The sequence below is a fragment of the Callithrix jacchus genome, chromosome 8, assembly GCF_049354715.1.
Source record: "Callithrix jacchus isolate 240 chromosome 8, calJac240_pri, whole genome shotgun sequence".
Taxonomy (NCBI): Eukaryota; Metazoa; Chordata; class Mammalia; order Primates; family Cebidae; genus Callithrix; species Callithrix jacchus.
Genome location: NC_133509.1, coordinates 73,737,212 through 73,761,873, shown reverse-complemented (window position 1 = coordinate 73,761,873; position 24,662 = coordinate 73,737,212). Strand labels below are relative to the sequence as shown.

The following is a 24,662-nucleotide window of genomic DNA, read 5'->3' as shown; positions in this document are numbered from 1 at the left end:
GTCTTAAATTGGAGTTTGAAATGCTCTCATAATTTGGATTATTAAAAATATCCTGAAGTTTCTGCAAAAGAGGCTAAATGATATATAAATTGGGGGAACAGTACTTATCAAGCATTTTATTTATTGTGCTGCAAGTAGCCTATATTTGCACAATAAGAAAATTACCTGTCCAAAGCAGAAGTGCCCAGTTTTAGGAAAATCTTTTTGTTATATGCCATTTAAACATTCTCTTTTATAAAGTTTAGAGAAAACTTTTTTTTCATATAGAAACCATCTGCATTTTAGAACTTTATAATTTTGAAATCTGTTTATATGAATTAATGTAACTTTCAGAACTGATATGGAAAACATAGGATCTAGATTTTCCCCCTAATTTTGCATTTCTTTCCTGTTTACCCATAAATAAATAGGACACTTGCTATTTTTTGCCATCATCTTTTAGAATGAATAAAAAAGTGTTAAATACCTCTTATTCAGCCTCATGGACATTGAGTAGAGCCATTTATTATTTTGTTATGAGTTGCTTGCTGATTTTTTTTCTGAGATAAATATTTTCATTTGGTCCTGATTTCTAATGTGTTAATATAGCTGAATGTGGGGAAAACATACTTATTTTGAACCTTTTCTTAAGAGGATCCTGGATTTTAAAATATTTTAAAAATTTGGTACAGAAATAAGAATCAAACTCCACAATGACAACCTATTTGGAATTCATTCAACAAAATGAAGAACGAGATGGAGTCCGATTTAGTTGGAATGTTTGGCCATCAAGTCGACTGGAAGCTACAAGAATGGTTGTTCCTGTGGCAGCCCTGTTTACACCACTGAAGGAGAGACCTGACTTACCACCTATTCAATATGAACCTGTTCTGTGTAGTAGGACCACTTGCGGTGCAGTTTTGAATCCTTTATGGTAAGTAAAATATGTAGAAAAACTAATGTGGCAATGCGATTTTAAAATGTAGGGTTTTTTTTTGCGTATTTATATAAAAATCCCTTTGTTTTTGTTCATAGTAATTTTTTCAAATTAGGACACTCAAAGAAATCCAGAGAGCTGTAAAATTTTAAGATATAGTTGTAGTGAGTTGATAATATAAAGAGACAAAATGTAAAAAAGTGTTACTATAAAAACTCTTAGATCCCATCAGTGTTTTCTGAATAGTGATGGTGGCTGTGTATCAACCCATCATGTGTCATTAGAAAAGTTATAATTGGCCGGGCGTGGTGGCTCATGCCTGTAATCCCAGCACTTTGGAAAGCTGAGGCAGTGGATCACCTGAGGTCAGGAGTTTGAGACCAGCCTGACCAATATGGTGAAACCCCGTCTCTACAAAAAATACAAAACTTAGCCAGGCATGGTGGCATGTGCCTGTAGTCACGGCTACTTGGGAGGCTGAGACAGGAGAATTGCTTGAACCTGGGAGGCAGAGGTTGCAGTGAGATGAGATGGTGCCGCTGCACTCTAGCCTGGGCGACAGAGCAAGACTCCCTCTCAAAAAAAAAAGAGTTATAATTGAATAATGTGGTGTTCCAAAAATGTGATTTCTGTTGCTTAAGCCAAAATCTCAGAAATCATTTTATTTCTCTTTCCATTCCTTCTCCCCCGAGCCAATCCACTAGCAAATCTGGGTGATCTGCCTGTAGACCATGACGGATTCCATGTCTTAAAGTCTCTTATTCTATCTCTGGTAGTATACTCTGCTTCAAGATACCACCATCTTTTTCCGGGGCAATTTCAGTATCCTCCTACATGCTCTCCCTGTTTCTATTCTTGTCTTTCAGCAATCTGTTCTCCACCCAGAAGCTAGAGTTTTATGAATGAAAATCAGATTATTAAAATCTTCCAGTAGTAACTTCTTATTCTTGGAATAAGAAATCCAAACCCTTTATCAAGACCTGTAAAGCCTTGTATGATCTAGCCTCTGTATATATTTCTGCCTTCATCTTGTATTATCTATTTTCCTTATTCTTATCTACATAATACTTTAACCCTGTTATTCTCTTTCTGATTCTTGAACATTTCAAACTTATTCCTAACTTGACATTGGTATAGTAGGTGTGCATTCTACCTGGATTCTTCTGTCTCCAAATTTTCTTGTGATTGATTCCTTTTCATTCTGGTCATACTTTACTTGACTATTTAAGAAGGCTATTTTTTTTTTTTTGGAGACAGAGTCTTGCTCTGTAACCAAGCTGGAGTGCAGTGGTGTGATCTCTGTTCACTGCAACCTCTGACTCCCTGGTTCAAGTGATTCTCCTGCCTCAGGCTCCGGAGTAGCTGTGATTACAGGCACACACCACCATGCCCAGCTAATTTTTGTTTTTTAGTAGAGATGGGGTTTCACCATGTTGGCTAGGATGGTCTTTATCTCCTGATCTGCCCTCCTTGGCCTCCCAAAATGTTGGGATTACAGGTGTGAGCCACTGTGCCTGGCCAGTAAGAAGGCTGTTCTTCAAAACAGCCCTCTTCAACATATTCTCACATTCTGCTTTGTTTTCTTTAATCTCTTATTACTATGTAAAGTTTTTTCAGCTGGGCATTGTAGCTCATGCCTGTAATCCCAGCACTTTTGGGAGGCTAAGGTGGGAGGATTGCTTGGGCAAAAAAGCAAGACCCCATCTCTACAGGGGAAAAGACACACACACACACACACACACACACACACACACACACACACACACACACACAGGTGTGGTGGTATGTGTCTGTAGTCCTGACTACTTGGGAGGCTGAAGATGGGAGAAACAGTTGAGCCAGGAATTCAACACTGCAGGGAGCTATGATTGCAGCCTGGGCAACAGAATGAGACCCTGTCTCAAAAAAAACCAAAACAAAACAAAAGTATTTTTTTGTTTGTGCATCTGCTTGTCTTTTATCTGCCTTTTCTGGAATGTAAACTCCATGGGAGCAGTTTTTTTTTTTTTTGTTGTTTAACTATTGTATCACCACACCTAAAATAATGGTTGGTACATATTAGGTATTCAGTAAACATATTTTTGACCTGAATAAATATTTTTAGGTCTGAGTGTGGATGTTACTGAAGTCATTTGAAGAAAAAAATTGGATTATTTTAATTTTATTGATATTTGCTATATATGTTTGTATACACACACACACACACATATGTATTTTTTGAGATGGTTTCACTCTGTCACTGAGATTGGAGTGCAGTGGTGTGATTCTGGCTCTCTGTATTCTTGACCTCCTGGGTTTACGTTATCCTCCCGTCTAAGCCTCCTGAGTAGCTGGGACTACAGGGATGTGCCACTATGCCTGGATGACTGTTGGTATTTTTTGTAAAGACTGGGTGTCACCATATTGCCCAGGCTTGTCTTGAACTCACAGACTCAAACCATCTGCCGCGTCAGCCTCCCAAAGTGCTGGGATTACAGGTGTGAGCTACTGCACCCAGCCAATATTTACTGTATGTTAAACGTTATAATATAGTCACCATTTAGATGAACTTGTATATGTTGAACGTCTTAATTAGATATTGGCAGTATGCAAAACTACATGGCTTTTAAAAGTTACTTTGACTATCAATTTGAATATATTCATGTTTTAGGAAGAAATTAATTTTATTGAAATTAGGATATTTATAAAATTGAACTGAAATATGAACTGATACAGCTTTTCTTTTTTTAAAACAGTCAAGTGGATTATCGAGCAAAACTTTGGGCTTGCAACTTTTGTTATCAAAGGAATCAGGTAAGAAAACCTTCATTGCAGATGTTAACATTAAAATACTAGTTATGTAGAAAATGCATATTTTAAAAAAAGATAAAAATAATTATTTCTCATTTAAGAAAATGCCTTTTTAAAATAATTAAATGATCAGGAAATACTTATTTTCTCAATTTAAAATTTTATTATTCTTTCTGGCCAATAATTTGTTGCAAGTATTTATTGTTTTTTTTCTATTTGTAGTTTCCACCTAGTTATGCTGGTATATCCGAACTGAATCAGCCTGCTGAACTTTTACCTCAGTTTTCTAGCATTGAATATGTTGTTCTGGTAAGAACATAAGAACAAATATTTAAGAAAGCTTTAAATACTCAGTAATTTATACTGAAATAATTATTTAATTGTGATGATTTAGAAGAAATCAAGTTTAATTCTCACATTGATTTGATGGAACATTTCAAAGATAAGAACTGTCGAGGTCAGTTTGAGCAGGGTAATTCCTTGTAGTTATTTGATGGGTGGCTAGGATACTGGATAGGTGGTGCGATTTACTATACTGAGCAGAACAGTAAACAGTAAAGTGTCAATCTTGCTTTGTGATTGGAAGATCAGTTAACAAACTCTTAGTCAGTATGATGTTGGAGTTGGCTAATGTATCCCCCAGGTCTAATTAATGAAAATAATCTTGCATTGGTCCTTCTTAGGGAAATCATTTTTCTTCTCTTTCTGAATACTTAATGTAGTTGTTTACATATTTAAGTATGAAAACAATAATATCTTTTATGAATGTTTTAGAGAAAACAATTATGGTTCACTTGGACCATTAAGTAATTTGTCCAGCCTGGCTAGTTTCTAGTCCTCTGAAAATCTAAGACAGGTTTACTAATTATTTTATAAAAGTCAAATGAAACCTTATGCGTGTAGTTAAATAAAATGGAAAGTGAAATCCCCTCTGTATAACTATACTTAATATTCTTAAACTTAATTTTTTACCTGATGATACATCTTAGATCTCTCTCCATGACTACAAATAACCTGTTTCATTTCTGAAATGGCTTTGCTAGGATTCTGTTGTATTTGTTACTTAATTAATTCCCTCTTGACTGTCTTGTATATTGTGCTTTAAAATATATATTTTTTCTTTTTTGTGAATTTTTTAAAAAGCGTGGTCCTCAGATGCCTTTGATATTCCTCTATGTGGTTGATACTTGCATGGAAGATGAAGATTTACAAGCTCTGAAAGAATCCATGCAGATGTCATTAAGTCTTTTACCACCTACAGCTTTGGTTGGACTTATTACTTTTGGGAGAATGGTTCAGGTTCATGAACTTGGATGTGAAGGCATTTCAAAAAGCTATGTCTTCAGAGGAACAAAAGATTTATCTGCCAAACAACTGCAGGTAAATGGCAAGAATGGTAGTTTTCACCTATCTGAACATTATTCGATATATGTTTATAAATGCCTTCTGTATGTTTCTAGGAAAATTTTTATTATGAATGACTAATATAATTGTATTAAAACAAAGGCTTTAAATTCAGTGCTGGCATCAGTTTTCTTTCATGTGCCTTGCAAATTGAAGACCCTTCACTTTTAACAGTACCTTTAAAATTCAAAATCAAACCAAAGGTATTTTACTAGAGATTTGAAAGGCTTATGGAGAGTCATGCTGAAGGCTAAGAGAGAGCAACCACAGAATAGAAGCTTGTTTCTTTTTTTTTACTTTTTATTGAACATGTTATAAAAGAGGTTTAGTCAAAAAGATCGAAGTCCATGTCATCATCATACTCCTCAGGTTCTTCTTTGTTTCCACTTTCTTTTCCTCAACTGGGGCAGCACTGGTGGTGGGGCAGGACCTCCTGCTGGTGCAACACCAACTGGCAGGTCCACCCGCCCCTACATTGCAGATGAAGCTCCTGATGTTGACATTGGCCAGTCCTTTGCAAACAAGCCAGGCCAGAAAGGTTCAACATTCATATCAGCTGCTTTAATGAGGGCATTGGCTATGATGGTCACCTCATTGTCATGTAGAATGAGGTTCAAGTAGATGCAGAAGAGCTCCAGATGGTGGCCACGGTGTGGGCGAGTGCAGGCCTGGTGCTGCCTGACACAGTGGTAGTCTCCTGATGAAGTGAGGGCCTCACCCAGTGTGGTCTTAGCTTCCTCATAAGAACCGAGCACTTTGGTGGCAGCTGAGGAAGAGAGCTTTTGTTTTTTAACGTTTCACTTAGGAACAAATACTTTTAGTATGTTTGGCAGGGGGAGTTATTTTGAGATTGGACAGTTTTTAATGTATGAACTCTGGCTACATATGTTTTTTAGTGATTTTTATCATTGGGACAAAATGCAGCTTTCTCTTCCAAGTCAAAGGAGTTATATGTAGCACACTAAGATCATCTGCGGCCGGGCGTGGTGGCTCAAGCCTGTAATCCCAGCACTTTGGGAGGCCGAGGTGGGTGGATCACGAGGTCAACAGATCGAGACCATCCTGGTCAACGTGGTGAAACCCCGTCTCCACTAAAAATACAAAAAATTAGCTGGGCATGGTGGTGCATGCCTGTAATCCCAGCTACTCAGGAGGCTGAGGCAGGAGAATTGCCTGAACCCAGGAGGCGGAGGTTGCAGTGAGCGGAGTTTGCACCATTGCACTCCAGCCTGGGTAACAAGAGCGAAACTTTATCTCAAAAAAAAAAAAAAAGATCATCTGCTTAGATGAACATCTTTTTTTCTGCCCAGAGATTTTGATAGTCCATAAGAGAGTAGTAAGTAAATGTCTTGGGAGATAGTTGGTAGCATAAGGTTGTTCATGTAGGTACTTTGAAAAAACTTTCTAAGTAATGCTGGTGCAACTCCTAGTTGAAAACAGTTACCCCAGAAGATGATAGATAAGCCTGGCATAAAGTTGACAGATGTGAAATCAGACTTTAGAGGCCTCCAGGTAGACCAAAGTGAAGAAGAAAGGAAGAGATTTTTGAAGATGAGTCTAATTTGAAACTTAGTGGTGCTACAGTTAACTAAAAGAACATACTAGAGAAATTTGCAGGTTTAAATGGGGTAGTGGTGCTACAGTGAACTAAAAGAACATGCTAGAGGAATTTGCAGGTTTAAATGGGGAGGATAATGAGTAATGAATGAGTTAGTAAACCAGTAGTGAGTAACATTTGAGAAGATAGAGAAAAATTGAAGTTTGTTTTTTTTTTTTGAGATGGAATCTCATTCTGTCACCCAGGCTGGAGTGCAGTGGTGCGATCTCGGCTCACTGCAGCCTCCATCTCCTGGGTTCAAGAGATTCTCCTGCTTCAGCCTCTCAAGTAGCTGGGACTCTAGGCACCCGCCATCATGCCTGGCTAATTTTTGTATTTTTGTGGAGATGGGGTTTCATCATGTTGGCTAGGCTGGTCTTGAGCTCCTGATCTCAGGTGATCCTCCTGCCTCAGCCTCCTAGAGTGCTGGGATTACAGGTGTGAGCCATTGGCGCTGGCCTGAAGTTTGTTCTTGTAAGAGGTTTGTTGTTGAGGTAAGGAAATAAGGAAGGAGGAGATAGCAAGGGAATTTGAGAGAGAACTGAGTTAAAGAGATGTACTTTAGGAGGAAGGAGAAGGGAAAGAGACTAAAGACTATGAGTGAAAACAAGAGTGAGATGAGGAAAGTGAGGTTTAGGAAGATATGGTAGGGATTTTTTCAGGAGCACAGGAGGCAGACCACCTTGGAGATGAGAATCATGTTTCCATGAGACATTTGAAAAAGTGACTCAGTTTAAATCTCTGTGCTTTAGTTTTTTTCATTTATAAAATAGAGATAGTAATAGTATGTATCTCACAGGGTAGTCATGAGAATTAAATGAATTGTACATTTAAGTGTTTGCTACTATTAATATTATTATTAAATTATGAATTTATTTAGAATGGTTTACTGTTTTGATTGTAGATTACCTTTTACTTAAATTATATTATATATACGAAGCACATAAAACATCTTTTGTTTTTCTTTTTTTTTTGTTTTTGAGATGGAGTCTCGATCTGTCACCCAGGCTGGAGTGCAGTGGTGCAATCTTGGCTCAGTGCAACCTCCGCCTCCTGGGTTCAAGTGTTTCTCTTGCCTCAGCCTCTCAAGTAGCTGGGATTACAGAAGCATGCCACTGTGCCCAGCTAATTTTTGTATTTTTAATAGAGACAGGGTTTCACCATTTTGGCCAGGCTGGTCTCAAACTCCTGACCTCGTCATCCGCCCACCTCACCTTCCTAAAGTGCTGGGATTACAGGTGTGAGCCACCACGCTTGGCCCTAGTATTTGTATTTTTAGTAGAGATGGGGTTTCACCATGTTGGCCTGGCTGGTCTCAAACTCTTGACCTTAGGTGATCCACCTGCCTTGGCCTCCCAAAGTACTGGGATTATAAGGGTGAACCACTGCGCCCGGCCACATCTTCCTTTTTTCAGTAGGCAAATGAATGTCTGCAGACTAAAATTTTTTTCTCCATTGAAACATTTTAATTTTCTTTCCCTATCAATCTGGTTGAAAAGAGCCTGGTCTTTGCTCCCTAAATAGTCCTGGATTCAAATCTTAAACTTTTCTAGTTGTATGATCTTGGGTTTATGTCTTTGCTACTTATCTCATTCTATATAGAAAGGAATAAACAATACCTATTTTGCCAGGTTACTAGTACTAAATGAGAATTCTCAATATGGTGTCAAGCCTTATAGGGCTTTATAGAAAGACGTGATTTAAAATCTTCCATTGTTACTTACTGGTTGTTTAACCCCAGACAAATTACTTAGTCTTTCTGACTGTTAATTTTCATTTATAAAGTAGAAATGAAGAAGAAATCTATTTCATTGTTGTTTTGTGAGGAAATAATATATATAAAGATTTTAGCACAGAATCTGTTACATAGTAAGTTCTTAGTACTAAGAGTTGCATTTTCTGCTAACAGTATAGAAATATTGCAGGATTAGTTCACTAATTTTATATTTGTACTTCTTTAGACTTTGATTTTCTGTTATATAGTTTTATTACTCTAGTACTTCATGACTAAGCATATTTAGATTCAAGAAAAATTTAGTGTGATAACATTATTTTTATTTGTCTAGAGAGGAATTGTGCAAATATCTGAAATTCAAAACAAAGCTGGCAGTTTGGTTAGGAATTACATTAGAAAATGAATATATACATACATACCAAGTATGGGAACCTTCTAACTCCCCGTCTCATAACTACTTATTACTGTTTCAGTTTTACATTTATTTATCTGATGATTTATTTCTGTTTTCTGATTTAATTTCCGTGAAGTAAGGGACTAGTTAGTTTTTACCATTATATTCCTGCCTTAGCAGGTACTTATGATGTAGTTTACTGAAATGGATAAATGAATATAAATTAAGAAGTATGGATATTTAAGTTACATGACAATTTACTTTTACTATTAATTAGAAATAAAATGTTTCTGAGCTAATATCCTTCCTCTTTGGTTATATAACACCTTGTACTTTGCTCTCTCATGATGATTATTTTGCATTCTTGTTTTCTTGATAATCTCTCCTACTGGACTCTTTGTTTTCTGAGAAAGGGACCTTGTATTTTTTATTTTTGTGTTCCTAATGTCTAGCACAGCATTTTATACATGATAAATAGCTGATAAATCTTTGTAAAAGTAATTAAATGAATACTGTACAAGTAATCTCTTTACAGGAAATGCTGGGTCTCTCTAAAGTGCCGGTTACTCAAGCAACACGTGGTCCTCAGGTACAGCAGCCTCCTCCTTCCAACAGGTAATAATTAACTATGGTGAAGAGAATTTGACCATTTCTGTAGCTATTTTAAACCTTCCATACCCTTACCTTGAACATAGGCATTCAGTGATACTATATTGTTAAATATTTTTAGGAATATAAGTAAATTGTATTAACATACTTTTTAAAGAATTGAGGCAAAATCATTTCATTAAAAATTTTTTTTTGTCATAACCATGTGAGGATTTACTTTAGTTTTGATATTTTGCTTATTTTCTGTTTTGAACTTTGGAAAAAACTTTTTGTGTGGTTTTAGGGCGGCCAAGCTTTTTATTTTTTCTTCTTAGCTTTAGAAGTAGCTTTAGCCCTTACGCTTTCTGGAGTGCAGTGGCACGATCTTGGCTCACTGCAACTTCCGCCTCCTGGGTTCAAGCAATTATCCTGCCTCACTCTCCCGAGGAGCTGGGATTACAGGCATGTGCCACCATGCCTGGCTAATTTTCGTATTTTTATTAGAGACGGTTTCACCATCTCGAACTCCTGACCTTGTGATCCTCCCGCGTCAGCCTCCCAAAGTGCTAGGATTACAGGTGCCAGGAGCCACCGCACCCTGCTAGCTTTCCCCCTAAGCTTTCTAATCAGAAGTAGTATTACTAAAGTTGAGTTGATGTATTTTCTCCTAATTATTTCAGTAACCTAAAACTTAACTAGGCTAGTAAGTGAAAGATGAAGTCCTCAAGTAATACTTGGTTTGAGTGTTTTGTTTATTGTAGTTGTATTCAAAATGTGGTTTCTGGGCTGATAGCATGAAGTGGCATTTAGGAATGCATTTGAAATGCAAATTCTTGGGACACTCCAGACCTACCAAAACAAACTCTAGAACTGGGACCTGGCAATATGTGTTAAAACAAGCCCTTTAGCTGGTTCTCATGTACTACACGAAAGTTTGAGAATCATGGGTCTGCTGTGTGTTCAAAGTATTGTTTTCTATTTTTAGGAAAGTGAAATTTGTTTCTTGGACTCTCACTCATGAACATTTACAAATGGCTTTTTATTTAATTTTGTCTCTCAGATTCTTACAACCAGTACAGAAAATAGACATGAATCTCACAGATCTTCTGGGAGAACTCCAGCGAGACCCTTGGCCTGTACCACAGGGAAAGAGACCTTTGCGTTCCTCCGGAGTGGCACTTTCCATAGCTGTAGGACTACTGGAGGTAGGGAAGATAGTTTTATTTTGGAATGTAAAGTAAGTGTGTGTGTGTGTGTGTGTGTGTAATTGTAAGGATATAGGAAGAACCAGATTGCTTTTTTTCCTCCCTATTCTCTCACTCAGCATCAACAAAGTATACTTCTGTGGTTTTCCCCCACATACCAACCAAGCAGTTCTGCCTTTGATACTAGCTGGGTGTCTTATAATTCAGTTCAATTCTGTTACTGTCTAACTGGAGATAACATCACATCTCACAGATTGAGGGCTCAGTCCCACAAGACTGTCCACCACTTCAGTGCCAGTCACAAGTAGTAGGTTGTTACCTATACTTCTGACAGACTGGCTGTAAATTGGAGGTTCCTATGACACTCTCCTTGGGTTTGATTAATTTGCTAGAATGGCTCAGAGAACTCTAGGAAACACTTTACTTAAGTTTCCTGGTTTATGATAGAGATATTACAAAGAATATAGATGAACAGTCAGATGGACTAAATGCATAGAGTGAAGTGTGGGAGAAGGGGTTCCAAGTTTCTTTGCCTCCTCTGAGGTACCACCCTCCAGGAACCTCTACATGTTCATTTGTCTGGAAGCTCTCCAAACTGTGCTCTTTTGGGTTTTCACGAAGGCCTTACTACACAGGAATGATTGATTACATCACTAGCCATTATCCCCTCTCTCTTGGAGGATGGGGGTGTGGAACTGAAAGTCTCAACCTTCTAATCATGCTTTAGGCTTTAGAATGACCAGCCCACATCTTGAAGATATCTAGGAGACACCTTTTTTTTAGAGACGGGGTTTCTCCATGTTGGCCAGGCTGGTCTCGAACTCCCAACCTCAGATGATTTGCCTGCCTTGGCCTTCCAAAGTGCTGGGATTATAGGCGTGAGCCACTGTGCCTGGCCTAGGAGTCATTATATAACACAAAAGGTACTCTTGGCTGGGTGCCTCATGATTGTAATCCCAGCAATTTGGGAGGCTGAGATGGGAGGATCACCTGAGCTCTGGAGTTCGAGACTAGCCTGGCCTACATGGCAAAACCCCATCTCTATTAAAAATTCAAAAATTGGCTGGGTGTGGTAGCAGGCGCCTGTGATCCCAACTACTTGGGAGGCTGAGGCAGGGAGAATTGGTTGAACCCGGGAGGTGGAAGTTGCAGTGAGCTGAGATTGCCTCACTGCACTCCAGCCTAAGTGACAGAGTGAGACTCCATCTCAAAAAAAAAAAAAAAAAAACAACAACCAAAAAGCCCAAAAAACAAAAGATTCTCTTATCATTCTACAGATTCCAAGGCTTTTAGGAGCTGTGTGTCAGGAAAGGAGAGGAAAAAATATATTTCACGGTATAATGGGAAATGGTATGTATAAGATAATATTGAGTAAAAAAAAAAATCAGGTTATAGGACAGTGAGTGTATGATTTTATCTATGTAAAGTATTTTCCTCCAGTGTATTGTCTTGTATATGTTTTGTACAGACAGGATTCTGGAAAGAATTTCACCCAGATGTTAACAGTGGTGCAATAAGTGGGGTTTTAAATAGAATTAGAAAAATTTATACTATACATATCTTAGCTTTAGAATGGCAAAATAATTAAAAAAATTTTTGGGCGGGGCGCGGTGGCTCACGCCTGTAATCGTAGCACTTTGGGAGGCCGAAGCGGGTGGATCACAAGGTCAAGAGATCGAGACCATCCTGGTCAACATGGTGAAACCCCGTCTCTACTAAAAATACAAAAGATTAGCTGGGCATGGTGGCGGCGCGTGCCTGTAATTCCAGCTACTCAGGAAGCTGAGGCAGGAGAATCGCCTGAACCCGGGAGGCGGAGGTTGCGGTGAGCCGATATCGCGCCATTGTACTCCAGCCTGGGTAACAAGAGCGAAACTCCGTCTCAAAAAAAAATTTTTTTTTTTTTTTTTTGAGACGGAGTTTCGCCGTTGTTTCCCAAGCTGGAGTGTAATGGTGCGATCTCTGCTCACCGCAGCCTCCGCCTCCCGGGTTCAAGTGATTCTCCTGCCTCAGCCTCCTGAGTAGCTGGGATTACAGCAGTGCACCACCATGCCCGTCTAATTTTGTATTTTTAGTAGAGATGGGGTTTCTCCATGTTAGGCTGGTCTCGAATTCCCAACCTTAGGTGATCTACCTAAGCCTGCCAAAGTGCTGGGATTATAGGCATGAGCCACTGCACCTGGCCTTAAAATGTTTTTAAAAAAATTTAAAATACTATCAAATTTACAGAAAAGATACAAAAAGTTTACAAATAATTTTTTTCTCCAAACTGAGGTTGTGAACCTGAATATCTGAGACAGTCTCAATTAATTTAGAAAGTTAATTTTGGGTTGGCTTTGTTGGCTAACGCCTGTAATCCCAGCACTGTGGGAGGCCGAGGTGGGTGGATTGCTTGAGGTCAGGAGTTTGACACCAGCCTGACCAACGTATTGAAACCCTGTCTGTACTAAAAATTAGCTGGGTGTGGTGGTAGCCACCTGTAGTCCCAGCTACTTGGGAGTCTGAAGCAGGAGAATCACTTGAACCCGGGAGGCAGAGGTTGCCTGAGCCGGGATCATGCCCCTGCATTCCAGCCTGGGTGACAGAGGAAGACTCTGTCTCAAAAAAAAAAAAAGCAAGAAAGAAAGTTTGTTTTGCCAAGGCTGAGGACACATGCCCATGACAAGGACACATGCCCATGACACAGCCTCTGCAGGTGCTGATGACATGTGTCCAACATGGTCAGAGCACAGTTGGTTTTACACATTTTTGGGAGACGTATATGTAGGATGGAGACGTATATGTAGGATGTATGTTGGTTCCGTCCAGATAGGGGGACAACTCAAGCAGGGAGGGGCTTTCAGGTCTCACGCAGGTGAGAGACAGGTGGGTGGGAGACACAGGGAGGTGCATTCTTTTGAGTTCTGATTAGCCTTTCCCAAAGGAGGCAGGCAGGTATTCATTTATCTCAGTGAGCAGAGGGATGACTTTGAATAGAATGGGAGGCAGGTTTGCCCTAAGCAGTTTCCAACTTGACTTTGCCCTAGGATTTTCTCAGTCCTAGAATATATAGAATAGTTTCAGAGTTTCTGTCTTATACCTCTGTTAGAAAGAAGCTTAGGAGTTAGAGCTCATTATTTGTTTAATATTCTGAGAATATATAGTATAAAATACAATGTTCAAAAGTTAAGTGGGTTATTTCCCTCCACTGCCCTTAGTGTGCTTATTTATTCTTTGTTATTTTATTTGTATCTGCTAGTAAATTATTTAAGAAGACTTAAGAGTACAGAATTTTCTGAGCTGTTGAATGTTTAAACATTTTTCCTATGGTGCTGATAGCCAAAGAACAGCTTGGTTGGATATAAAAAGCCTTGGTTCTCATTTTTTTTCCTGGAGTTTTCAGAAAATACTTCATTGTTTTCTTGCCTTGATATGTTTTGATTTTTTTTTAAAACAGAACCTCTGTTGCTCAGGCTGGAGTGCAGTACGTGATCATAGCTCACTGTAGCACTGCAGTCTCAAACTCCTGGTCTCAAGCAATCCTTCCACCTCAGACTCCTCCCAAGTAGCTGGGACTATAGGCCAATGCCACCATGCCCAGCTAATTTTTAAGTTTTTAGAGACAGAGTCTTGCCATGTAGCTTAGGCTGGTCTTGAACTCCTGGTCTCAAGTGATTCTCCCACCTCGGCTGATGTGTTTTGAGAAGGCTGGTGCCAGTCTTATTTTCTTGCTTTTATAAATTATTTGATCATTTTCTTGACGGCCTTGAGGCATTTTTCCTTGGAGGGTTTTTGTTGCAGGTTAATTTTTCTCTAGTAAGTGGTAGGCCCTCTTTTATATGTATTTTTTCCTGTAAAGTTTTCTTATAGCTTTAAATATTAGTTTTGTTCCTTTGTTTCATCTTTTTTAAGAGCTCCTGGCTGGGCACAGTGGCTCATGTCTGTAATCCCAGCACTTTGGGAGGCTGAGGTGGGTGGATTACATGAGGTCAGGAGTTTGAGACCAGCCTGGCCAACATGGTGAAACCCTGTCTCTACTAAAAATATAAGAATTAGCCAGGCATGGTGGCATACACCTATAATCCTAGCTACTCTGAAGGCTGAGGCAGGAGAATTGCTTGAGCCTGGGAGACGGAAGTTGCAGTGAGCCAAGATTGTGCCACTGCATTCCAGCCTGCCAACAGAGTGAGACTGTTTCAGAAAAGAACCAAAAACTCCCATTATATATAAATTTACTCTTCTTTGCTTGCTTTTTGTTTCGGTAGTCTATTTCTTTGTTTCATTTGCATTCTCTTTTTTTTTTCTTTTCTTTAGTGTCTCTTACTAAGTTTTCATTTCAATCTGTAGTTGTTCTTCTAGGCCTGCTGTTTGCTTCCCTCTTTTCTCTTCCCAAACTGCCCTTGATCTTTTTGAAGACTTGCAGTGAGAGCATGGGAGATGTGGTTCATGAGGATTTAGTAGTTTTTTTTTTCCCCACTTATAGAAAATTTGAAGTTTGGAGGTTCTTTGTGTTGTATTTTTATGAAAGTATGTGTATATAGTTTTATTTGCTCTTGCTCTTCATTTTTTCAGCTTTACATGACTGCTATTAAATATTAGAATGAAGAGGATATTTTTGTTACTAGTTAAGGAAGTTATAGAAGTAAGCATACCTTGTGAAAACATTTAAACAATATGCAATGGTGTATACAAATAAGTAGAAGGCAACTTCTTGTTCTCCAGATTTGTTAACCATATGATTTAATTAAATTTATTTATTTATTTATTTTTGAGATGGAGTTTCACTGTTGTTGCCCAGGCTGGAGTGCAGTGGTGCTATCTCAGCTCACTGCAACCTCCTCTTCCCGGTTTATGTGATTCTCCTGCCTCAGGCTTCCAAGTAGCTGGGATTACAGGTGCCCACCAGCATGCCTGGCTAGTTTTTTTGTATTTTTAGTAGAAAGGGGATTTCACCGTGTTGGCCAGGCTGGTCTCGAACTCTTGACCTTGTGATCTACCCGCCTTGGCCTCCCAGAGTGTTGGGATTATAGACGTGAGCCACTACGCCCAGCCTGTATTTTTTTAGTAAAGACAGGGTTTCTCCATGGTGGCCAGGCTGGTCTGGAACTCCTGGCCTCAAGTGATTTGTACAAAACATAACTTTTCTCTTATTTCACTGGCATCTTGTGAGGAAGGGGAAGTAGATTGGGGTATTCAATCTGTTAACTTGAACTAAAAGTATAAGTCATGCATTCTTATGTTTCTTTCTTTCTTCCTTTCTTTTTAGGGGTGGGGATGGAGTCTTGTTCTGTCACTCAGGCTAGCGAGCAGTGGTGCAATCTTGGCTCATTGTAACCTCCACCTCCCGAGTTCAAGCAATTCTCCTGTCTCAGCCTCTTGAATAGCTGGAACTCCAGGCGTGTGCCACCATGCCCAGCTAATTTTTGTATTTTTAGTAGAGACAGGGTTTTACTGTGTTGGCCAGACTGGTTTCGAACTCCTGACCTCAGGTGATCCACCTGCCTCAGCCTCCCAAAGTGCTGGGATTACAGGTGTGAACCGCCGGGTCTGGTCTCTTTTTTTTTTTTTTTTTTGAGATGGAATCTCACTTTGTTGCCCAGGCTGGAGTGCTATGGCGTGATCTCAGTTCACTGCAACCTCCGCCTCCTAGGTTCAAGTGATTGTCCTGCCTCAGCCTTCCACGTAACTGGATTACAGGTGTCTGCCACCACACCCAGCTAATTGTTTTGTATTTTTAGTAGAGATGGGGTTTTACCATGCTGTCCAGGCTGGTTTTCAACTCCTGATCTCAGGTGATCTATCTCCCCCCACCGGCCTTCCAAATTATAAGTGTGTGCCACTGTGCCTGGCCTTTTTTTGTTTTAAATCATATTTGTGTTCTAAACATCAAAAACAAAAGTGAAACACCAACAACAAAACAGAAGAACCAGGTACAGTGGCATGTTCTTCTCATTCCAGCTACTTGGAAAGCCCAAGTGGGAAGATCACTTGAGCCTAGGAGTTCAAATCCAGCGTTGGCAACATAGTGAGACTGTCTCTAAAAAAAACCCCCAAAAAACAAAAAAATGTTCACTCTTCCATTTCTCTCTCTACTCTTCCCAGTCTGAGATGAGTTAGGTAGGAGAGATATCCTTGTTTATAGGAATTAGGCTTATAGATTAGTTTAGAATTAGGAATGTACTACTATTTACCATAGGATTTAAAAAAAAATGTTGTTCACCTTTGTTTTTAAATTTTATTGTAAACATTTGATTATTTTATTTCTTAGAAAATATATGCTTTTCTCTTATTTAGAAGGAATATATAAACCATTATCAGAAATGTATATGCATATGTTTTCTTTTAAACTCTTGACTTTGTTTTTTAATAGTGTACTTTTCCCAATACTGGTGCTCGTATCATGATGTTCATTGGTGGTCCTGCTACTCAGGGGCCTGGAATGGTGGTTGGAGATGAGTTAAAGACACCTATAAGATCGTGGCATGACATTGAAAAAGACAATGCCAAATATGTTAAAAAAGGAACTAAGGTAATTTTGACTTTTAAATCTTTTTGCCTTATTGGGAAACAGGCATTCATTTGCTAGAAGAAGAATAATAAAAATAGTTTTTGATAGAAATTGATATTATATAGTTTGATACTATAACTGCTATTGGGAATTAGAGAAATATTCATTTTTTTCTTGATAACTTGTTATAATTTTTCTGCTTTGAAATAGTTAAACATTTAATAGTAGGTATCAGTAGGTATCTCCTTAAAAATCATTCCTGAGAGAAACATTCTATGCCTTTTTAAATATTCATGTTAAAGAATGTCTTTCTTTCTGTTTTCACATTTTTCAGTTTTTCACTTCCAAGAGGCAGTTTTTAATTTTTTCTTCAGATATGAATATTGTTCATAGCTTAAATAGTCCATCATTTTCTTGTGAGTTGTTTTATGTTCATCTGACTTCCCATTTTTGGGTTTGTGTAAGTACAGTTTGATGTTAATTTTTGAGTCTCTTATATTGGTTCTATTTGTTTTTTTCTTTTCTTTTTTTTTTCTGAGACCGTGTTTTGCTCTTGTTGCCCAGGCTGGAGTTAATGGCGCGATCTCGTCTTACCACAACCTCTGCCTCCTGGGTTCAAGCGATTCTCCTGCCTCAGCCTCCAGAGTAGCTGGGATGATAGGCATGCACCATCATGCCCGACTGATTTTTGTATTTTTAGTAGAGATGGGGTTTCTCCATGTTGGTCAGGCTGGTCTTGAACTCCCAACCTCAGGTGATCCACCCATCTCAGCCTCCCAAAGTGCTGGGATTGTAAGTGTGAGCCACCATGCCCAGCCTATTGGTTCTATTTGTTAATGTCTCTGTTAATTTTTTAATTCTCTAGAGTTCAGTTTTAGTTTGGTTTGTGCTGTATCATCTTGTATTTTTTGATAGTCATTATCAATATATATACATATATATATTTTTATGGAAAAAATATTGAAGGACGATTTTGTATATTATTTTAATTAAAAAATCTTTTGTAGCATTTTGAAGCATTGGCTAATCGAGCTGCTACGACTGGCCATGTTATTGATATCTATGCATGTGCATTAGATCAGACAGGTCTCCTGGAGATGAAATGCTGTCCCAATCTTACTGGGTATGTATTTAAACTTTTGCAGTTTTTGTAATTACAAGCAAATGAGGACATTTACTGATATAAACCAATAATTACCGCTTAGGGAAAAATGTCATCTTCCCACTACTTCAGAGAACACATATGTAATAGCTTTTGGTACACCTTTCAGTAAAGCACACTTTTAAATTTTTTCTAAAATATGGAGTTAAAAAGGTCCAATCCTCTTTTTTTTTTTTTGAGATGGAGTCTCACTCTTGTTGCTCAGGCTGGAGTGCAATGGTGTGATCTCTGCTCACTGCAACATCCGCCCTCCCGGGTTCAAGTGATTTTCCCATCTCAGCCTCCCAAGTAGCTGGGATTACAGGCATGTGCCACCACACCCGGCTAATTTTGTTTTTTTAGTAGAGATGGAGTTTCTCCATGTTGGTCAGGCTAGTTTTGAACTCCTGAACTCAGGTGATCCACCTGCCTCAGCCTCCCAAAGTGCTGGGATTATAGGCGTGAGCCACCACGCCTGGCAGGTCCAAGAGTGTTTGTAAAGCTCACTTTGATATCTTCAAGTCATTATTTTGTTTTATTATATTAACAGCATTTTTGAGATATAATTCACGTACCATAAACTTACCATTTACAATGTAAAATTTGATGCTTTTAGTATTTTCACAGGATGCACAGCCATCACCATAATTTGTTTAGAACATTTGCATTACCCTAGAAACTTTGTACCCATTAGCAGTCACTTGCCATTACTCCCTCCTTTCCCTTCTCACCACCCTCTCAGCCTTAGACAGTTGATAATTGCCTGTTCTGGATATTTTTTATGTTTTTTTTTTTTTTTTTTGAGACGGAGATTAGCTCTTGTTTTGGAGTGCAATGGCGTGATCTCAGCTCACTGCAACCTCCGCCTCTCTGGTTCAAGCAATTCTCCTGTCTCAGCCTCCTGAGTAGCTGGGATTACAGATGTGAGCCACCACACTGGCCTGTTCTGGATATTTGTATATAAATTGTCATTAATCTAGGATGCATTATTAGGTATAATGATAACATAGATCATCATAGATAACATGTTTGTAGAAAATCGGAAAGAATCTGTAAATATTGGAATTAATATGTGAAATTGGCAAGACTTCTGGGTCAAGGTCAGTGTACAAAGTTTAATTATATATTTATATACCAGTAACATAAATAACAATATTTAAAAGGATACAATATCTAATAAGCATCAGAGATAACATAAAAACTTTTAATAGTATCAAAAGTAAAATTATGATCAATTAGTTATATCACATCAGTTTTATTCTTTTGCCTATTTTGATTTTTGATTGTATCTTTTATTGATATTTAAGTAATACTTAAAATATTTTAAAAATGTGAGCAAGTATATCTAAATATTTCTATGCATATGTGTATACCCCTTTTTATATAAACAGAATGTTTTATACATCTTTCTCCACTTTTTGATTTTCACTTATATCCTAGAAATCAGTCTGTAGCAGTATATTACTGCACTGTGTGGATGTGATGTTTTTTCAACTAGTCTCTAAACACATGATTATTTGGATTGTTTTCAATTTTCTATTATTCTGAGTTTGTGTTTAAAATGGGGTATTTAAAAAAGGAAAAACTTTTATTATAAATAGTACTTCAGTGAATAACCTTGTGGCGTATATTTTGTTTTGCTAGAGTATCTTTGGGACAGATTACTGTTAGTGGGGTGCTGGATTAAGGAGGAGATCCATGTATAATTTTGTTAGATATTCTCAAGTTGCTCTGTACTGGGTTTGTATTATTTTGCATTCCCAGGAGAAGCGTATGAGAGTGCCTGCTTTTCTGTAGCTTCACTGACAGTATGTTGTTGCCAAACTGATTTTTGACAACTAGAGAAGGAATGGTACCAAAATAATTTTTCACTTTCCAATTAATGTTAAAAAACTTTTTAAAATTAAAAAAGCAGGTATATGCTTATTCAAACAAATTTAAAGTAAATGCAAAAAGTGAAAATACTCTCTTAATTTTCTTCCATTCTCATTTGCTTGGCATAACATGAATGTTTCATGTGACCAGATAATACATACATATACATACACACACATACTTATTTTTAAGAGTGAGAATAGGCCGGATAGGTAGCTCACGCCTGTAATCCTAGCACTTTGGAGGCCTGAGGTGACCATATTGTTTGAGCCCAGAAGTTCAAGACCAACCTGGGCAATATGGCAAAACCCTATCTCTACAAAAAAACAGAAAGATTAGTTGGGCGTGTTGGCACAACCTGTAGTCCAGCTGCATGGGAGGCTGAGGTAGGAAGATCACTTGAGCCCAGGAGGTTGCGGCTGCTGTGAGCCGTGATCGTGCCTCTGTACTCCAGTCTAGGCAACAGAGCGAGACCCAGTCTGAAAAAAAAGAAAAGAGAATGCATGCTGGAAACTATTAGGTATCTTCACCAAAATGGAGAACTGGTTGATGGCTAGGAGAAACACATTTGTTACTATATTCCCTTCTGTACCTTTTGAGTATTATAGTATGGTGGATGTATTGCCTATTTAAAGAAGAATTTTTTTAAATTACCAAGGACAAATGCAACTGTAAGGGGCACTCTGTTACCCTCGGAATTGAGATTATTTGTGGGATGAGGATATTCTCATATATATTTGAATATTAAAAATTAATAATGCAGTACATTTTTTTCTTCTACGATTTTAACACATGGACTTGGTAACTGTGTCAAGTATGTTCTTTTGTCCTTTCCATGCAGAGGATACATGGTAATGGGTGATTCTTTCAATACTTCCTTATTCAAACAAACTTTTCAAAGAGTCTTTACCAAAGACATGCATGGACAGTTTAAAATGGGCTTTGGTGGTACACTAGAAATAAAGGTAAGAACCAAAACTCGACATGTTTGTTCTGTTATCAAGAGATAACTTATAGGCTTGAGTATAATTCTAAAATAGCATTAATCAAATTTAATATTTACTTTCACAATTGTAATTATTTTATATTGAAACCTGAGTTAGAGATTTTCTTCACCTGAAGAGTATCATTATTAAGTGTGTGAGACTATACTTGAGCATTTCTGAACAATTATTAGAAAAGTAGAATAATATTGGTAAAATATTCCTTAACTTTTTACTGTTTCTTTTATATAGGGTTTAAATCTTTAAGGTATGTTTTATCTTTTTTATTTTTATTTTTTTGAGACAGAGTCTTCCTCTGTTGCCCAGGCCGGAGTGCAGTGGCCTGATCTTGGCTCTTTGCCTCCTGGTTTCAAGTGATTCTCCAGCCTCACCCTCCCAAGTTGCTGGGACTACAGGCATGTGCCACCACATCTGGCTAATTTTTGTATTTTTAGTTGAGATGGGGTTTCACCATGTTGACTGGGCTGGTCTCGAACTCCTGGTCTCAGACTCAGGTGATCTGCCTGTCTCGGCCTCCCAAAGCACTGAGATTACAGGCGTGAGCCACCACACCTGGCTGTTTTATCTTTTGTAGAGCCAAATCTATTTATGTTAGTGCTAGGTTAATGATAGGAACTGTTATCTAACTCAAGAGGAAACTGCTTTTTGCCTTTTGGATAATCAGTAATTGTTTTATGATTAGTTGTTATTGTATAATTCTATCATTGATTTCAAATACCCAAAGGCTTAGTGCTTCTAATCCTAATTGATTCTTATTAATTTAAATTAATTCTAAGCTTAATTTTGAATTTTCATTAAATATTTATTGTTTGTTGAATGCTTGCTATATGCCCAATGTTATGCTGGGAAATTACACAGATGTCTAGGGATATCTAAGGTACAGATCTTGGTCTTGATAGAGAGGCAGGAAAAGATAAAACAGTACATATAATAGAATGATGTAATAGTAAATATATATAGGACAATTTATTCTAGGGGAGTGTGACTTACAGTTGTCTTTTAAAGATGTCAGAGGATAATGTATTTTATTTAGGAACCCAGTGTGAGGAGAGGCATAGAGGTGAGAATCAGCATTGTATCTTTGAGAAAACTGCCCAGTGAGAGTTGATGCTTTCTATTGGAATGAGGGGAAATAGCTTACAGCTTAAATTCGGAGAAGTCGTTTGTACTGTGGAGAAGTGTGTGTAGGCAGAAGTCATACTAGGTATTTTGGGTAAGATTCATCTGACAGTGGTATTCTGGATATGTCATCTCAAGTAAGAAAACAAAAGTAGGCTTTCTAATTTTTTGTTTTAGGTAGAAGGTATTGTGATAGCTTAAAGTTTGGTGGCAGAGAGACTGGGGAGAGGCCAATTTTGGTGATGAATTTTCTGTAGGAGGAAAAACAGAATAGGGAGTCTAAGGTTTTGGATTAGGACATGTGAATTTGGGTGGGTAGGTAGGAGTGCGAAGTCAGGATGAGGTTCCCAAACGGAGACCCACTATGTGCTAATGGAAATAGAAGACTGAAATTAGATTGGTACCAGATTTTAAATTTGGCAGTGAGCATAGAAATGCTCATCGATTTATTATTTTTATTGTTAGTATATTTTCATTGGCTTTTGAGTTTTAAATATAGATGAATATCTTATACTCTTATATACCTGTAGCTGAACATTTGAACTTACCTTTGAGGAAACCGAACATGCTCTATTCTTATTTTGCAGACCTCAAGGGAAATAAAGATTTCAGGAGCTATTGGACCCTGTGTGTCGCTCAATTCTAAAGGACCCTGTGTGTCTGAAAATGTAAGTCACCTTTATTCTAAAAAGAAAATACAGGGCCAGGAACTGTAGCTTCCACCTGTAATCCCAACTACTTGGGAGGCTAAGGCAGGAGGATTGTTTAAGCCCAGGAGTTAGAGACCAGCTCAGGCAACATAGAGAGATCCTGTTGCCCACCCATCATCCCCCCTAAAAAAGAAAAAAAGAAAATACAGTGAATGTACCAGATAGCACCAACGAAGACTTGGGGTGGCACCTACAGCATTCCTTTCAAAATTATTATATTGGTTGCTTTATGTGGTTCAGCTTCCTATTGGTATACCTCTATTTGTGGTTGCTCTTTCTGCATACCCTTTTCCCATCCAGTCCTGAATTAAAACTTTTGTACTGTCATCAGTCTTCTATTTTTTTGTGCCTAAATCTTGCCCCGTGTGCCAAAAAAAACCCCCAAAAAACAGAAAAACAACAAACTTATGATTTGGAAATTTAGAGACTTCTGAAAGTTAAAATTAGCTCTAGATTGATTTTTGTTACCAGAATTTTTAAAAAAGTAACCAAATTAGCCAGATTTGGAATTTCAGTTCCTTATGTTCTTCTTATCCAATTTAATGGAGATATAATGCACTCTAAAATGGTAGAATCATGTAGCTGTAGAGAGGATGATGGGACAAATAATACACAGCAGGTAATCAACTTTAAAAATGACAAAGTTAAAAAATTAATATATATAAGCAGTTTGCATGGTTAAGGTCTATCTATATGCCATTTTCTTGGGAATCAGAGTGCTTAACAATTCTCATTCAGAGAACCTGTGTTCCTAAATGCATATATTGTATGTTAAATCAGTTTTTCTTTATGCAGATCAAGTAGTTGGATAGAAGGATATAATGTTAGTTGTAATTACTCTGTTAAATAACATATGCTTTTGAAGACAACAGTATGAAGAACTTATATTAATACTTTTGTAATGTACTTAGCAAGAATTTGAATTTTACTTTTATTATGTAAAATTTATTTTTTATTACGTAAAAAATGCCTAATTTTATTTTGTAATATACTTATGGTCTTAAAACATTTTAAGCTCTTAACATCATTGAATTAACTTGAAACATGACTTTTTTTTTTTTTTTAACTGTGGTCTTTTTCCTTTCTCATCTTAATATAAAATTAATAAATTGTGGCTGGGCATGGTGGCTCACGCCTGTAATCCCAGCAATTTGGGAGGCCGAGACAGGTGGATCGCGAGGTCAGGAATTCAAGACTAGTCTGGCCAACATGGTGAAACCCCATCTCTACTAAAAAATACAAAAATTAGCTGGGCATGGTGGCTCATGCCTGTAATCCCAGCTACTTGGGAGGCTGAGGTAGGAGAATTGCTAGAACCAGGAACTGGGAGGCGGAGGTTACAGTGAGTCGAGATCGAGCCACTGCACTCCAGCCTGGGCTACAGAGCAAGATTCCATCTCAAAATTACTACTACTACTACTACTAAAAAATTGTCTCTAGTTTTAAAACATGCTAAATTTTATTTTTACAGGAGATAGGAACAGGTGGCACTTGTCAGTGGAAGATATGTGGACTTAGTCCCACTACAACCTTAGCCATATATTTTGAGGTTGTCAATCAGGTATGGCTTTTTACATTTGAATATCAAAATGTATTTTTGAATAAGTATGTACTTTAGGCTATGAATAGTTCATATTTTTTTCCCCTGTGGTAAATATGACCCAAAATTTATCTTCTGTATTGGAATTTATATTTGT

General features: G+C 37.9%; 1 protein-coding gene across 2 annotated transcripts in view; it reads left to right on the top strand.

Annotated features, from left to right (window-relative positions):
• Window positions 1-24,662, top strand: part of SEC23A (SEC23 homolog A, COPII component) — a 61,135-nt gene that overhangs the window by 4,762 nt on the left and 31,711 nt on the right. The window contains exons 2-12 of one of the 2 annotated variants that reach the window (XM_009005963.5): window positions 672-913; window positions 3,652-3,709; window positions 3,929-4,015; window positions 4,850-5,086; window positions 9,372-9,451; window positions 10,485-10,629; window positions 16,979-17,137; window positions 18,124-18,239; window positions 20,974-21,097; window positions 22,843-22,923; window positions 24,437-24,526. In XM_009005963.5, coding sequence (XP_009004211.2) covers window positions 693-913; window positions 3,652-3,709; window positions 3,929-4,015; window positions 4,850-5,086; window positions 9,372-9,451; window positions 10,485-10,629; window positions 16,979-17,137; window positions 18,124-18,239; window positions 20,974-21,097; window positions 22,843-22,923; window positions 24,437-24,526 — 1,398 coding nt within the window. In that variant the 5' untranslated portion in view covers window positions 672-692. The remainder of the gene's footprint in view (window positions 1-671; window positions 914-3,651; window positions 3,710-3,928; window positions 4,016-4,849; window positions 5,087-9,371; window positions 9,452-10,484; window positions 10,630-16,978; window positions 17,138-18,123; window positions 18,240-20,973; window positions 21,098-22,842; window positions 22,924-24,436; window positions 24,527-24,662) is intronic. The other variant, XM_035260387.3, reaches the window with a different exon arrangement.